Below are 16,320 nucleotides of genomic sequence, written 5' to 3'. Positions count from 1 at the left end.
CTAAAGTCGAGATAAAGTCACAAGCGTTGAACGTTTTCAGTTCAGGCTTTACTGAAGGGATATCCATAGTTATTTTGTCCGTTTTAGAGCTGAAAAAAAATGGTCTATTGGTAACGCTGACTGACTACGAAACCAGGGATCGTAAGTTCGATCACCCTCTCCTCCAAATAAAAATCCTAACATTTTGATGAGTCCATAGTATGGGTGCTTTACACCTGGCACTCTACAGAATCAATGACGCTACTGGAACTGGAGTGTCTTCTGTATCTTGCACTATCTTAACATTAAACTACCAGTCTCCTTTAGGAGTTGGCCATCACAAAAAGCATCCACACACACTTTGTCCGTTTATAAATTCATTTCTTAGGACTTTTTCAGTTTAGTTTTCATAGTTTGTATGCTCTTTCATTCTTTCAGCACCCTTATCTCTGCCAATTTTTTATTTTAGTTTTATTTGGTATTTACTGAAAAACAAACTTTGTGTTTTACTTCTTGACATGATTGTAAAAAGATTGTAATGCAATTCTGTACGTTTTGTATGTGCAATAGTGCCTCTTTATAAATTCAGAGCATCAGAGTGAACCTTCATTTAAAAACAGTTAGAAAACAGGTAATGAAAACAACTGTTGAATAGAAGTAAATTGCTGAAACTAATGAAAATGTTTTTGAATGATTGGAAGTGTAGGTTTTTACTTTATATTATGTACTCTATAACTGTAAATCAATACTAGTAGTAGTAGTAGTAGTAGTAGTAGTAGTAGTAGGTAAAAAAAATCGACATTTGTTTTCCCAAAAGGCGTTACAGATATCCAATGGCTTTCATTAATAATTCATGTTAAGATATTTACTTCAAACGTAGAAAATCCTCATCAGATATATTTAGCTTTACTAAATATAAAAATTAATTGTATTTGTAGATCTACATTCATAATTAAATGTCATGCAGTAACAGTACACATTTATTCTGTGTGTCAGCCATAGATGTACACAGCCCATACTATTTTAACTTAATGCAAAGAACTTTTAATATACATAAACGTGTTAATTTTATGTTTACATAAATTCATGTTTACAAACAGTAATTTTGAGTCTAGTTAGGCTTTATTTATCAGCTTGGTGGATAGAAAGCAGTATTCTACTTTACTTCTGGTACGTACCATATCTGTTTCATATGAAAAACAAAAGGAAATGTCATTTTTCAAATCAGAACAAAAATATTCCTTTATTTTGAAGTTTCCTGTTTCGCAATAAATTTTCCAAAGAATACATTCAAATAAAAACTGTTTTTTAAATTCAAGTCCTAATGTAAACAGACAGTTGCCCGCAGTGAAGCTCACTTCAGTTACATTAGTCATTGTAACCTATAATGTTTTTAAGATTTTATCATTATCTTTAATTGATTGAGCGTCTATTTGTATATATGTATGTATTCCATGGCACAGTACACTAAATTAAAAAAAAAATCAAAGATAGCCATTTTACATAAAAAGAGTACATGAATAAGAGGAAAAACCAAAAGTTAGCTGACAAAGCTCCGCAAATCTTAATACCTAACAATTGTATCCTAAAAAATGCATGAAAATCTCTAAATTGAAATGTTTTCAGATTTACAAAAAAAACCATTTAAGAATTATACTGCCTAATCTAAATGGTTACATCATCCCACAGTTTCTAACTAAACTAATAGTACTAAATTATTGAATGGAACAGCACAATACCCCTCTGTGATACCCGCTAACCTCAAATCTGGTCTATTTGGGCAATACGGAGAAAAACATTCAGTCAATCAACTAAGTAAATGCAAGTTAAATTTAATCCTGAATTTAATAGGTAACCAATATAGGTCGTAAGGGTCTGCTTAGATCTGACATATTCCCTACGGTTTAAACACATGTATACACATGAATTTCTTTTGTATGCAGTATAACATTACAATAGTCCAAATGCGAAATAATCAGTGACAATACATGTATTACAGATAATGAAAAAAACATGCTGTAGTGAATAGGTCAAGTATAAATGCTTACCATGTTTGAAACAACTCATCCTCAAAACTATATATCTATTCTGAAATATAATTAACTACCCATGCAAAAATGGAAATAATTTGAATTTCAAAGTCTTAATTACGTGGCAAAAACCAGACGAAAACATCTGTTTATGTAAGCGTCTTGGTGATAAAGATATCCTGTGAAAGTAATCATGCATCATAATAAGGAAGGATGTTACCAGTTAAACTATTTCTTGTTGCAGGATTTACAAAGCTTTAATAATTTATTTACGAAAAAAGTCAAAAGTAAATAAATAGATCCTTATGTATCCATTTTTTGCGCAATTTAGTGTAGAATTGGCGCCTTTTCACAGCTAGAATGCATTTTTCATGCAATAAGACCGTTTTCATGTGTATCCTCCGATGATGACACGTTTTGCAGATAGAAAACTAAATAATTTTCATAACTACATTATTTAAAATATATAACATTATATATAACGGTGACATATATTTTGTTTATAGCTTGTTACTCAACATTTGTTGGTAATGATTTGCTACCGTTTTTCGTACTATAAATACTTAGATAGTGTACCGCTTGTATTTGCAATCAAAAATGTAAAATGTTTACGTTGGCATTCGATGCATGTTCGTCTTGAATGAATTGAAGTGTTTCTAAATTAGTTTATTTATTTAAATAAACAATTTGTTGTCTCACATAAACACATTGTTTGTTCGTATAGAAATGATGAATGACTTGAATATATCAAAGAAAGCCGCTCTTTTGATGAATTTCTTTCAGACGTTTTAGGTTGTTTGGCATTGATATATTATTATTATTATTATTATCATCATTATTATACCATATTTATATATTAGTGGATATTGTTTATCTTGTTTTGTTGGATTTTGAATCACATTAACACGAGTGTAAAATCATATGGCGCCTTTCCAGATTTTTCAGGTAGAATAAGAACCCACAACTCTGGGTATTATGTTAGGCACTGGTAGGCACTCGAGTAGAACCACCTACCTTCCTTAGAGCAGCCTGGTAGCTTTCTAAAATTCATATGAACGAACTATAAACCATAAGCAAGGTGGAATTACATTCAATCTCGATTATTATGTTCCCTTTAGCATTTACTACATCATGTGGTCATTTGGATGTTAGTAATGTTATGCCATCTGTACATACATTGTAAGTTTTAAGTACATCAATCATTATTGAAGGTATATGAGAAATATGAGAAAAGTTTAACAAAACTAGTTTCAGCAGACTTAAAATTGTGAAAATGTACTTGTCAGTCAGAAATCTAGGCAAGTGTTGAAGACATTCGCAGTCTCTGACTAGTTTCTATATAACTAAATCTTATTAAATTTAGTTTCGAATCCTGCAAATGATAGCCTATAACGTCAAAGTATTGAAACAGAATCATTTTAATTTCGGAATCATTGAAAGATAAACTTTATACATTTATGGATACAGAACCCTCAGATATCTGCAAGGTTATCATTATTCCACCGAATTGATATTTATTCCTAGATTATAGTTTAGAAATGGAATTAAACCAACTAATATAGTGTGTAGAAACTTCAATTAGTTTTCCATTTCCCATACTATTTTCCTATGACCAGTATATCGTTTTATAATCAAATTGTTAGATGCCAAATTTTTCTGCAAGCAAATGCAACAAGATAAGAAGAAAGCGGTTGAACATTCCAGAATTATCGGTTTTATCTCTGTTTTAACTGAAGCCTAGTATAAACAGAGTTTTTTTTTCAGTGGAACAATGAACTACACAGTTGTCTAGACAGGCTGCCGTCTCTATGTCTGATCCGTCATATTCATTATATAGTCTACGTCGTCTTCATTAACATTTGATGCAACACTTTCATAACTGTTTGTCCTTTTCAGAGAAAACAGGACTGCCTCAACTATGAAATACTGGAGGCTTAGAATTTCACTTAGAAAGTATTTTCGGTATTTATTGCATCAATCATTCAGCTATAGAGCCAGGCTAGAGATAATGCCACTTGCAAAAAAAAAAAAGCTTTCATTTCATGTTTTGTTCAAGGCATGCTCAAATTATTTTTTTACTGAAAAACAGGGTACTTAAAGTAACTATTGATTGGCATGTTGATAAGTAAACGTTACATATTTTAAGTGTCATGGAGTTTATCTATTTGCAATATACACATTACTCCAAAATCTTATGATTAGCCACCTGAACAAAGTGTGGGATTGTTACAGATAATTTGACTTTTTTTCTCAAAAATGCCCTTATGAGTAGGATTGTGTCCATCCGCTTTATGGCTATAAAAGAGCATTCGTTTACCTTACTTCTTCGAGTATAAGTCCATGTAACATAATTCACATGAAATCAAAAGAAAATAAGAATGTATACCTTTTCTCAAAACCGTGTACGGTTTCATATTACTTTTTTCACAAGATATGTTTGAATAAATACCCGTCCTTATAGACTGCGTTAAAAATTCAAGCGGGAAATTCTCAAAACGAGACAACTGTTCTTCAACAACTCGACAGTTGTCTCAATGAAATCATAAAATGGATGAAAACCTTCAAACTGAAAATGAATCAGTTTAAAACTGAAATTATTATGTATGGAACAAAACAACAGTTTAGCGAAATTGAACATCACAAGTGTAAACGTTGGTGGGTGTGACGTAAAATGCGTCGATCATGTCAGAGACCTAGGTGTAACTATGACCAATACACTCAACTTTGACCATCACATTCAGAAAAAAGTGTCAAATAGCTCATGTGCAGTTACGAAACCTTAGGGCTGTACGGAAACATCTAACACAAAAGTCAACTGAATCATTAGTGCATGGATTGGTTCATTCTCACATTGACTTCTGCAACAGTTTATTTACAGAAATTCCAGCCTACCAAATCAATAAACCACAGCGCTTCCAAAATCATGCCGCTAGAGTAGTCAGGAATGCTTCCTATGAAAAACCAAGTACCGAACTTCTGAAAGAATTACACTGGCTTCCAGTTAAGGCTAGAGTCATGTTCAAAGTTTTGGTAATAGTCTTCCGTGTCATCAATGGTACAGCTCCAGTATATCTGAGGGAAATGTTTGTACTTACTCGACAACGATACAGACTTCGCTCACAAAGTGACACTAACTTTAACATCGCTAGACGGCGAACAAAATTAGCAGACAGATCTATCGCAGTCGTTGGTCCCAAATGGTTGAACGATCTGCCTAGCTATCTGAAAAACATTCAGTCTGAAGCCAGCTTTAGATCAGAACTGAAAACACATTTATTTAGGCAGTTTCATGAACAATGAGTGTAGTCTTGTTAAAATACAAAATATCAGAAGTGGTGTAAAATAGTATTTATACATGTCCAAATCTTTAAATCTAAGTTCTAGAATCCTGTTCATATTTTGTATGTATATATGTTAAATGTGTGTTATGTAATTGTAAAGCGCAATAGAATATTTTATAATTTTTGCGCTATATAAATGCCATGTATTTGTATTGATATTGTAAAAACTGCCACGACCACAAAACAAGAACAGATTTGCTAATTTCAAGTTGTCTGAAAAGTTAAAGCAGCATGCCTCCAGATTTGGCTAAAAAATAATCTTTCTTTGAAATTGAAGTTTGGTCATATTATGAACATTAGAATATGAATTTTTGTTTCTAACATATTTTAAAAGTTCCAAATCAAGAAAAAAAGATGACCGCGTCGAAAATCGAACCCCGGACCGCCGCGGCAATAAAGACATTAGAGAGTGTGAGATTTCAACCTTCGCCTTCCCCTTCAACGTCTCTTGCGAAGTTAACGTATGAAGTTGAAGTTCGATTAAAATCCCTTGAGATTTAAAACTTTAGAATGAACATTACTTCATTTAATCCGCCCTTTCAATTTATCCGTAATTATGATCGTTTTTGTTTTCGTGCATTATAAAAATGATAATCATATCAACGTATTTTATTGTTGATGGTGTTCTTGAAAGATGATGCAGTCAATATTTTTCAAACAAAAACATGAAACAGCAACTATTACAAATGCATTTGTCGAACTACTTTGAAATTAAGTTAAATATATGCGATAAAGCAAACACAAAAGGCATGATCATAAAATATAAAGGACAGATTCATCCGTCATGCTGTGGACTAGTTTTTCATAAAGGTTTTTTTCACTTTGAATAGGTACTTTGTACATCGAATTCCTTAAAAGACGCGTTTTACTTGTAGACACTCATAAACAATGTACTTGATGAAAATTTAACCTTTTATAAAATATGTTGATAACATGAGCCAATATACACAAGTTATGAATACATTTAACAAGCGAATTGAAACAAATGTAAGATACTCTCAGACAGCACAATATAATCGTGCCAAGTCACCATGTGTCTAGCGAAACAGTCAAGAAATGTTAGGTGGAGACGAAATTGTCGCACAAACTAACATGTGGGCATATACATGTATTTGTTTGAATATAATATTTTATAAGTAAAGCATTTTCAGATCCAGGAATTTCGGTTAGGGGGACACCAACTTTAAAGAGGGGGTCACCCATTTTAAGTGTATGTGTGGGTGGGGGGGGGGGGGGGGTCACACCGAGTTCAAGACCGATTTTCTTTGTAAAATGTAAGAATCAAAGGGGGGATTGACCCACAATGCCCCTCTGCCAGGCTCTGGATCCGTGCATGTAAAGAATGGAGTTATCCCACACGGCTAACAGGAAACTTCTCGCATCATGACATCATTTATATGAAATTGTCTGATACTTAAGAAGAATTTTCCGTCTTACTAGTACCATTTTATGTTTATAATTAAAAGCAACTGTCGTATAAAGTGTCAGTGGAAGTGAAAATAAAATGTTCCACCAAATGATAATCGCGCGTAATTATTTATTTTTCAAGTAAAATGACTGTCCTGCCATGTGCCTCCAGTCAGATTTCAGTCTTTGATGCCGAGTATGTGGACAGAGTAGATGAAAAAAGATTGAAGTTTTGATTTTCGTGATATCACATCTTCGGACGTTCAAAACTTCACTTCATACGACAAAAAGGCCCATCTAGTATAATCGATACCGCCTGGGGACACAATTATGCCGTAGAAGTTAAAGTTTGAACAAAATCTCAATGCTTCTCAAAATCAGTTGATAACTTCGTACTTCCAGGTTCAATTCAATGAATTAAGTTAAAATTAGTAGCCACACAAAACTTCATTATTCTAATACTTATTGATAGTGTTTCGCATCAAATTTAGTCTAATTATACATATGGATAATCGAATAACTTAATAAGAAATCCTGAAACAAAGCTTTTTATTTCACATAGTAATAAAGAGAATAAAATCTGGAGAGTAGATCCCTCGGAAGCACCGAAAACAAAGCAAACAGTGAAAATTGCAGACTCGGTTTGATTGAGTCTGTTCATGAGCAGTAATGGAAAATGCAACACTGCCCACGCCCCTTAGCACCGGCTTAAGCAGTATTCAATCTTCAAATCTAAATGAGTTGAAATCAATGATCCCGAAGGACCAGAAAATATAACAACACCGAGATGAAGTCGAGGCGACTTTTTACGGCCGCCACACAGCACTAAACACCCGCTGTTGTGAAGTAAATAAAATCTGGAAAGTAGATCCCTCGGAAGCACCGAAAACAAAGCAAACAGTGAAAATTGCAGACTCGGTTTGATTGAGTCTGTTCATGAGCAGTAATGGAAAATGCAACACTGCCCACGCCCCCTAGCACCGGCTAAAGCAGTATTCAATCTTCAAATCTAAATGAGTTGAAATCAATGATCCAGAAGTCTTAGGCTTACTTAATACTACATGGAAACCTTTAGTAGCAACGTCTGATATAAATAAAATACACGCATATCGGTGACGTGTTACCCCAAATATATATGAGAGACATTGAAGGGAAAGGCAAAGGTTGAAATCTCAAACTCTCTATTTTCCCGTCGTCGTAACCAATAGCGCTATAGCTGAAGTATGGAATAATAACTTCAAAATATAGATATTTATAATGGAGACAGTTTACCTGGAGTAAAAGCGTGACAAACGCTTTTCGATTTTCATCGCAAAAAGTAGTAAAATCAGCAAATTCTCATGTGTTTCCGTAACATAAAGTTTGTCAGTAATTAAGTTTTAAAGCCTTCTTAAGAAATATAGCATTTATTTCAAGATATCTAAAAACATAAATTAATTTTGTTGTCGAACGATCTGGAGGCATGCTGCTCTAAATCTAATCCACAACGACTATCACGGCCCAATTTTTGATATTCGGCACTATGCTTGCAAACAGGCCATAAATATTATGTTACTTACATTGTATTTGCATCACTCGAAGTTGCAACAGAGCGACTGTAACAGGCAGCTCTGTTAATTCCGATCGTTGAGTTAAAGCAACCATTCCTTTATTATTGTGACTTTTTGAGAATTTACTATTCGATTTAATATTAAATTAATATGTTTTAACAGTGTGAACAAATGTATGAGAAATATGATAAATGTACTAAAAGTAGTATGGAGGATAATAAAGGAAGATGTTACAAGTTTCGCTTATTATAGTGGAAAAAGTAAAAATCATGATAAAAATTATTTCGCTATTTATTATCTACCCCATGCACTGTCTGGAGGAAAAAATACTAATGATTTAATGTAAAAAAGAGAAAAGAACGTCGTTCGATTCTGAGAGGTAGTACAAATAGTTCAACATTTCAAAGATTCCCACTTGCATCATTTCAAATAAAATTGACGACGTTCCGCTGAAGGTACTCTTGAAGATAAATCGATTTACACATATTTTGATTTTTCTTTTGTTATTGTTCGTTTTTGGTTAGCGCCGTTTTTCAACAGTATTTCAGTTATGTAACGGCGGATAGTAAATTTGACCAGTGTTGCTGGGTTCTGTACCAGTACTAACCTTTTCTCCGAAAGTAACCATCACATTCTCCACATAAATCAGAGGTGGAGGACGAATTATTTCAGACAATATGTCTGTTATCGAATCGCCAAAAAGAACATACACCTCGCCCGGGGATCGAACGCACGACCATGCGATTCTTCGATCTACCTCCCCCCTCCACTCCAAGAATTTGTAACTGTTGTATAACATCTGAGTCAAGATGAAACGATTGTCGTGAAGAAAGCAGACAAAGGTTCCAGTGTTGTTATAATGAACAGAAAGGATTATATTTCCGAGACTTATAGACAGCTAGAAAACAACAAATATTATAAGAGACTTGATGAAAACCCCCAGAAAGTATTCAGTAAAGACATACATGATAGTCTTAACAATTTAGAAAATATTAGAGAATCAACTTTAGAAAATCTATACCCCTCAAACGTAGACAGAGTCCCACAATTTTATATATTACCTAAAATTCATAAAACGTTTGACCCAGATTTACCCCTAGGTTACCCAGGGAGACCTATTATTTCAGGCTGTGGAGCTTTAACTGAAAATATGTCTCGTATGTTGATACAATCTTGAAACTTCCTATGTAAAAGACACTACAGATTTCATCAAAAAGTTACAAAACCTCTCTAGCATAGATAAAGATGCATATCTTGTAACACTGGATGTAACATCTTTATACAGTAATATTCCTCATGGTGAGGGCATAGATGCTTGCAAATATTTTATGGAAAATGGTCGTAGATCACAGGATTCTATTAACTCCATTTCTAAAATCATAGAATTAATACTTACAAAAAACCACTTCCAGTTCAATGAAATCAATTACATTCAAAGATTTAGAACTGCTATGGGAACAAAAATGGCTCATTGTTTTGCCTCTCTATTTATGGGTAAACTTGAAAAAGAATTTATAGACTCCTGTGATAAGAAACCACTTATCTGGTTACGTTTTTTAGATGATATTTTTTTCATCTGGAATCATTCAGAAGAGGACTTATTAGACTTTTTTGACAGATTGAACAGTTTTCATGATACTATAAAATTTACATATTGTTACACTAAAGATACTGCTACTTTTTTAGATGTTAACATAGAAAAAGATGAAAATGGTATCCTGCACACTAGTGTTCATGAAAAAGACACTAACAGTCATCAGTATATAGAATTTTCATCATGTCACCCAGTTTCATGTAAAAAGGGTATTCGCTTTAGCCAGGCTAAGCGCTTTAGGCGTATTACTTTGGATAATACCATTTTTGACAAGGAAATGGACAAGCTCAGAGAATATTTTCAAGCACGTAACTACCCTGAATGTGTTATAAATGAGGCATTAAAGAAGGCCTCTTCTCTATCGATGCAAGATGCTCTTAATTCGTGCAGTAGCAAAAATACGGATAAAGTCATTCCTTTTGTATGTACCTACAATCCATCTTTGCCCAATATTGGTAAAATAATAAACCAATATTGGAATCTTTTAAAGTATTCTCAACAAGAGAGAGTTTGACAAGTATATGCCTATAAACCTATTGTTGCTTACAAAAGACCCAAGAATATTCAAGATGTTTTAGTTCATTCTAGGCTGAGTAAGAAAGACAAAAATTGTAGTGTAAGTAAATGTTATAGACGTCGCTGTACACACTGTTTAAATATTAATGAAGATAATTCATTTTCTAGTTCCACCAATTCATCTTGTTATAATGTTAGACATGATCTGTCATGCAATTCAACTGATGTTATTTACTTAATAACATGTAATAAATGTTTTAAACAGTATGTTGGACAAACGCACCAGCAATGTTCACAAAGAATGAATAGTCATAGATTTGATATCAATCATTATCAAGAAACTACTACTAATGTTTCTGAACATTTTAATTCTTAAGGACATACTATCCAGGATTTCTCTTTTATGCCCATTGATAAAGTAACTAATCCTTGGAAAAGGCTTTTAAAAGAGACTTCCTGGATGTACCGTTTGGGCACTGTGTCTCCAAAAGAAATGAATTCAAAAATTCTGTATTAATGCCTTTCTGAAATACTTGTTATATATGTATATTTTATTACTTGTATGTATTCCATAATCAGTTTTTACTGGTGCCATTCCTTAATCATTGCACTTATACTGCATTTTTTCACCAGTTTTTATGTATCATACTATGATCCTGTTTATGATTTTTACGCCAAACTCTTTGTTTAATTTTGACGTTGTCGTCATCGACGTCGTTTGACGTTGACGTCACTTCCTTTGTTATGTTTATTTTGAACCCTGAAGAAGGCTGATGTAGCCGAAACGTTGGTTAAGAATAAAGTGACTTGTTTTTAAAACGTTTTTGTAGTTTTGACTACTTTTAATACTTATAACTGTTGTATATATAAGAATATAACTAAAATGAAATTAAACATAATCCAGAAAGGATAACGTTTTTAATAGAAACGTTAATTAGTTTTAAAGTTAAAGCAAAATAATTCATAGGATCAAACTACCGTATTACCATCAAATTTATTGACGCAAAAGTTTCTGCTAGACAGTAGACAGTACGACAAGATAGCAACAAAGCTGTTGAGCATTCCAGTTACCAGTTGTATTTCTACTTAAACGGAAGTTTTGATATGAACATTTACAGCCAAATTATGAACTTGCACTGTGGTCGAGATAAAGTCACAAACATTGGACGTTTGCAGTTCAGGCTTTATTTAAGGGACATCCATAGTAACTTTGTAATCCTAGATCGGAAGCAATGGTCCAGTGGTAACACTGTATGACTGCGAAACCAGGGGTCGATCCCCTGCTCCTCTAAATAAAAAGAACATACTAACATTTGGATAAGAGTCCCATGTATGGGTGCTTTACACCTGGTACGCTAAAGAATCAAGAATACTACTGTATCTGCAAAAGCCACAAACAAATAACACATCCTTAACATTGCGTTTTAATACACACTTAAATTTTAATATACCAAATACAAACTGTGAAATATTTAAAGGTAGTCTTTTATACTCAGGAACGATTGTATGGAATTGTTTGCCAATAGAAATCAAAACCTCATCTTCATTGTCATGTTTTAAATTTAACTGCATAAAATGGATCGATGAATGAATGGATTTTAATGCTAACTACATTTCATGTATTTTTATTTTATTTTATGCATATGTAATTTCTTCTTTGATTTCTGTTTAATATTTGTTACTATGATCACAATACTGTACATTCTAGTCGTTCATTCTAGTCGTAAGAGGGCCACATGGAAGGTTAGCTTTGCTAAATGGGTTACCCTCTATGAATAAAGAATAAGAAAGAAAGAAAAAAAGAAAGAACCGGAGAGTCTTCTGCATCTTGCAATATCTTCTCACTAACATAACTAACAGTTTTTTGGAGGAGTCTAACATATTGGTTGCCGATAGCGACAACTGTTGAATAGAACTAAACAGCTGAAACGTATGACTTAGCTTTTGAGTGAAAGGAAGTGTAGGTTGGTACTTAGCATATGCTCTTTAAAACTGTAAACCAATAGTCAGTCAACAAAATGCAAAGAAGAAGGTTCATTTTTGCCCCAAAAATGACCTAAAATGGAAAAAAAATCCAAGTTTCCTTTCATCAAAGAGTATTGTTTTATCAAACTGCATTCCATATTTCATAATTTATTCATTATCGAAGAAATGTCTGATGTAAAATGGAAATACTTTTATCATAACGGGTATGGGAAACCTTCAGTTCTTAACTGAACTTTTTAAACACATCTAAAATTTTCAGTATGGCCACAGATGTCGACCATAATAAAAAATAACCGCTAATTCTGTACTAGAAGACCGACCTACGGTCCAAATATTTTTGTTGTCATTGAATGTGCTCACTACCTTTAACGGTCCTATGTGAACTAAATATGGCAAAAAATACAAATTTTCTGAAAAATCTATGCAGTATTCAGTGACACGTTTTGAAAATAATAAACCCGCTTCAGAAAAGCTTACTTCCTATAGGAGATAAACAGTCTGGTAGCAAACTGTGCGTGTACTTCCAATAATCACCATTGAATTTTTTCAAATTGTGTTAGCCATATAAGGCTTAAGTGAACCTTGTTCTTTGATTTTTTTTCCAAATAGGCTTTAACAAATTAGGCTGCATTTATCAACTTGATGGCTAGAAAGCTGTATTCTATTCTACTTCTGGTACGTCCCACATCTGTATCATATTAAAAACAGGAGGAAATGTCATAAGATGCGTGCTTCTTTTCAAATTAGAAAAAAAAGATTAATTCCTTTAGTTTTGCCATTTCCTGTTTCGTATTTGCCTTCACACAAAATATATTCAAAGAAAAATATCTTATAAATGCCAGCCATAACTAAAACAGACAGATGCATGCAGAAAAGATCACTTCAATTACCTATATCAGTTTTACAGATGAATTTACGTTTTTTCACTTCTGTCTTAAACTATAGTTTTTATTTCATTTCATGTAGATATTATCCATGTGCTGGAAAATAGTTTTCCAGTTATGTTAATCATCGTTTGCGTTTTAGTCGTAAGAAAGCTGTACATTACTGCTTCCTCTCTCTAGTGTGTCGTTCTCTTCAAATTACCGAGAGTGGGTCCTTAAATGTGTCGTCCGCGCCAAATTACTCCTAAATGTGTCGTCCGCGTCAAATTACTCCTCAATGTGTCGTCCGCGTCAAATTACCAACAGCTGAAAGATATAGATTTCAGCGTTACACTAGATGATTCGGTTATATCATTTAATGCCAACTCGATTAAGAACATGTCCAATACTCAAAAGAATAGGACGTCCCAATATGATTGTCAGAATCCGATTTGGAAAACAAAGTCCTTAAACACTATACAATTTATTTTTCATATTTTGGTAATTGGTTTTGAATCTGTTCGGTAAGATATTCGATTTCACTTTTTTATTCATTATGTTGTTACTCATGTTCATATTCATATAAGTTCTAATAATAACAATTTTGATTAAGTCATGTTTGCAGCACCGGAACGAACATACATGCTTTTTCCCTTTCCAGGCAAATCCCCAAAACCGTCGAGAGGTACCCATGCAGAATTTATACTATCCGACCGAGATGTTCCAAAAGAATGGGGCGCTTATATCAAAACCAAAGAGGGAAATTCTCTTAGCCTCGTTGTGAATTCTTCGCCCACATGCGCAGTTGGTAAATGGTCTTTGAAAATAGATGTTGTGAAACGGTCAGAGAACAGCGTGGAAGTTTTCCGATGGAAGCATCCTTCGGATATTTACATCCTTTTTAACCCATGGTGTAAAGGTTAATATCTTTAAAAAGTTCCTTGAACATTTTATCATGATTGCCATTTTTACATAAAGCTGTGGCTATATATCATAGGGTAGCTAATTCTTAACAGAAATTAAATTTGTTACTATTTGTTACTATTCGAAACTATTTCTTGCTCATGGATAGGCATTCTCATCCATCAGAGGTTCAGCTAGGGAACCATTGTATGCTAGAATGCGGATAAGATGCAATTTTAAATCTAGTATATCTAATACTATATTTAAATTCATTTTTTTTCAAAATTCAAATACCTCAATGATATTTTGCGAGTAGATTATTCTTTTTTTCATAAATAGTTTGCATATTCTGTAAAGCCATATTTGATATCCTACTTGCAGCTAAGTTCTTCCCACAGTCATCCAGATTTCCTAATTTGTAGAACTGCACTGAGCCGATATTCTCACTAGTCATCTTACTGTCAAGAATATATCTCATAAGCTTTTAAAAATGACAAGGAAACTATATTGCATTTTATAATGTACAGATGACGGCTTCTCATATAACATTTAATATTTAGAGGGATACACGCTTTCAAAGTCAAAGAAGTCCGGTCCAGACGACCTGTTCATGTGTACATGTAGGCGAAAAAACTCACCGTTATAAATAAACTTGATGAATGATGAATGAAGGTCGTCATAGAAATGTACACATTTGTTCTGTTTGTTTAATCTAAAACAATCACATTGCTCGTTTATGTTGCATATACACATTTTATGGACCTCAAAAGTGTACAGTCCATAAAATAAACAAACGTATTTGTAAACATAGACGGATCCGAACGAAAGGGGAAGAAGCATTTTATAGAAATACTTGGATGGCAAAATGCAATGCACCTGGCCAACCTATAAACCGGGCCTGTCTATTTTATAAGTACATCAACACGGTTGACCCATTTAAACGAGCTGTACATTTGTGTAAGGTAAACAAAAACAGTCGTTAGTTATTACAAAAAAGTAAATGTCGCATTGGTTATTTATAATGGGTGTGGGTAATCCTCAAAACGAAATTACCTTAATTTGTTTCATACATTTCTTGCATTAGCCTGCATCGGACGGATGTAACCATAGCCATTCCCGCATCGACCTATACCAGACCTTACTTAAATACAAGAAGGAAGGTGCTTTTTAATTTTCAGATGGTAAATGCTATATAAGGCATCTTTTTACTTGAAATATTGACATCTCTGACGATCTAATTAAATATTAATTACTAATTTCCTTTTGTGTTCTTAAAAAGTACATGCAGTTTTTGTGTGCAACAACTGAAATTTTAAATTTATTTTTATTTTGAATTGAGGTAACTTCACAATTTATCCTCAATAAAATATTCAACTAATAGTAGAGAGTGATATGTTGGAAACGTATATTCATTCTACTAAAATAAAAACTTGCATCACTTTACATAGCCATGTGATTTAATGGACTTTTGTGTGAAATTTCAAATGGAATGAAATAAGTAATAATTCTGGCTTTAACATGCAAAGGATAAGAGACAAAAAAAACCCTTCAGTGTTACATAATTATGAAAAATGCATCATCTGAAATAAACAAATGACCAATTAGGTATGTTGTTCAGTTTAATTCCGCAAGGATATCAACACAAAACTACATTGATTAAAATTTATCAGAAATATACTTTGTACTTAATGATGTATGTCAACAAAAAAAAATTCCTGTAATTTCAAAGATTAGATATTATGCCAACAATATGCGTGCAATGTGTTTTTTTCTGGCCGAAAATACGATATTTGGATGTTCCATAATCTATAAGTTCTTTTTGCAGATGATTTTGTATACCTGTATGACGAAAACCTACTCGACGAATACATACTCAACGACACTGGAGAAATATATGCTGGTAACTGCAGAAAGATCTCGCCAAAACCCTGGGTTTATGGCCAGGTATATGATTTGATAACTATGAATCTGAATATAAAGATCTTTTACTGAGGGTTTGCAACGATAAGATGTTAAAGCAAAGTTATCTTGAAAAAAGTCTAAATATGTATTTGATGGTGTTTTTAATGCTCGTTTATTCGTCTCACAAAAAAATCCAAAACGTACAATTCTTATGCAGTAAGTCAGCTCGCTCCATTTTAAGACACTATT

At 33.2% G+C, this 16,320-nt stretch overlaps 1 protein-coding gene across 1 annotated transcript in view; it reads left to right on the top strand.

Annotated features, from left to right (window-relative positions):
• Positions 1 to 16,320, top strand: part of LOC123549262 (protein-glutamine gamma-glutamyltransferase K-like) — a 48,794-nt gene that overhangs the window by 18,783 nt on the left and 13,691 nt on the right. The window contains exons 3-4 of the mRNA XM_045337197.2: positions 13,928 to 14,185; positions 15,995 to 16,113. Coding sequence (XP_045193132.2) covers positions 13,928 to 14,185; positions 15,995 to 16,113 — 377 coding nt within the window. The remainder of the gene's footprint in view (positions 1 to 13,927; positions 14,186 to 15,994; positions 16,114 to 16,320) is intronic.

This window comes from Mercenaria mercenaria, chromosome 6, assembly GCF_021730395.1.
Source record: "Mercenaria mercenaria strain notata chromosome 6, MADL_Memer_1, whole genome shotgun sequence".
NCBI lineage: Eukaryota > Metazoa > Mollusca > Bivalvia > Venerida > Veneridae > Mercenaria > Mercenaria mercenaria.
This window is presented reverse-complemented; position numbering and strand designations above follow the sequence as displayed.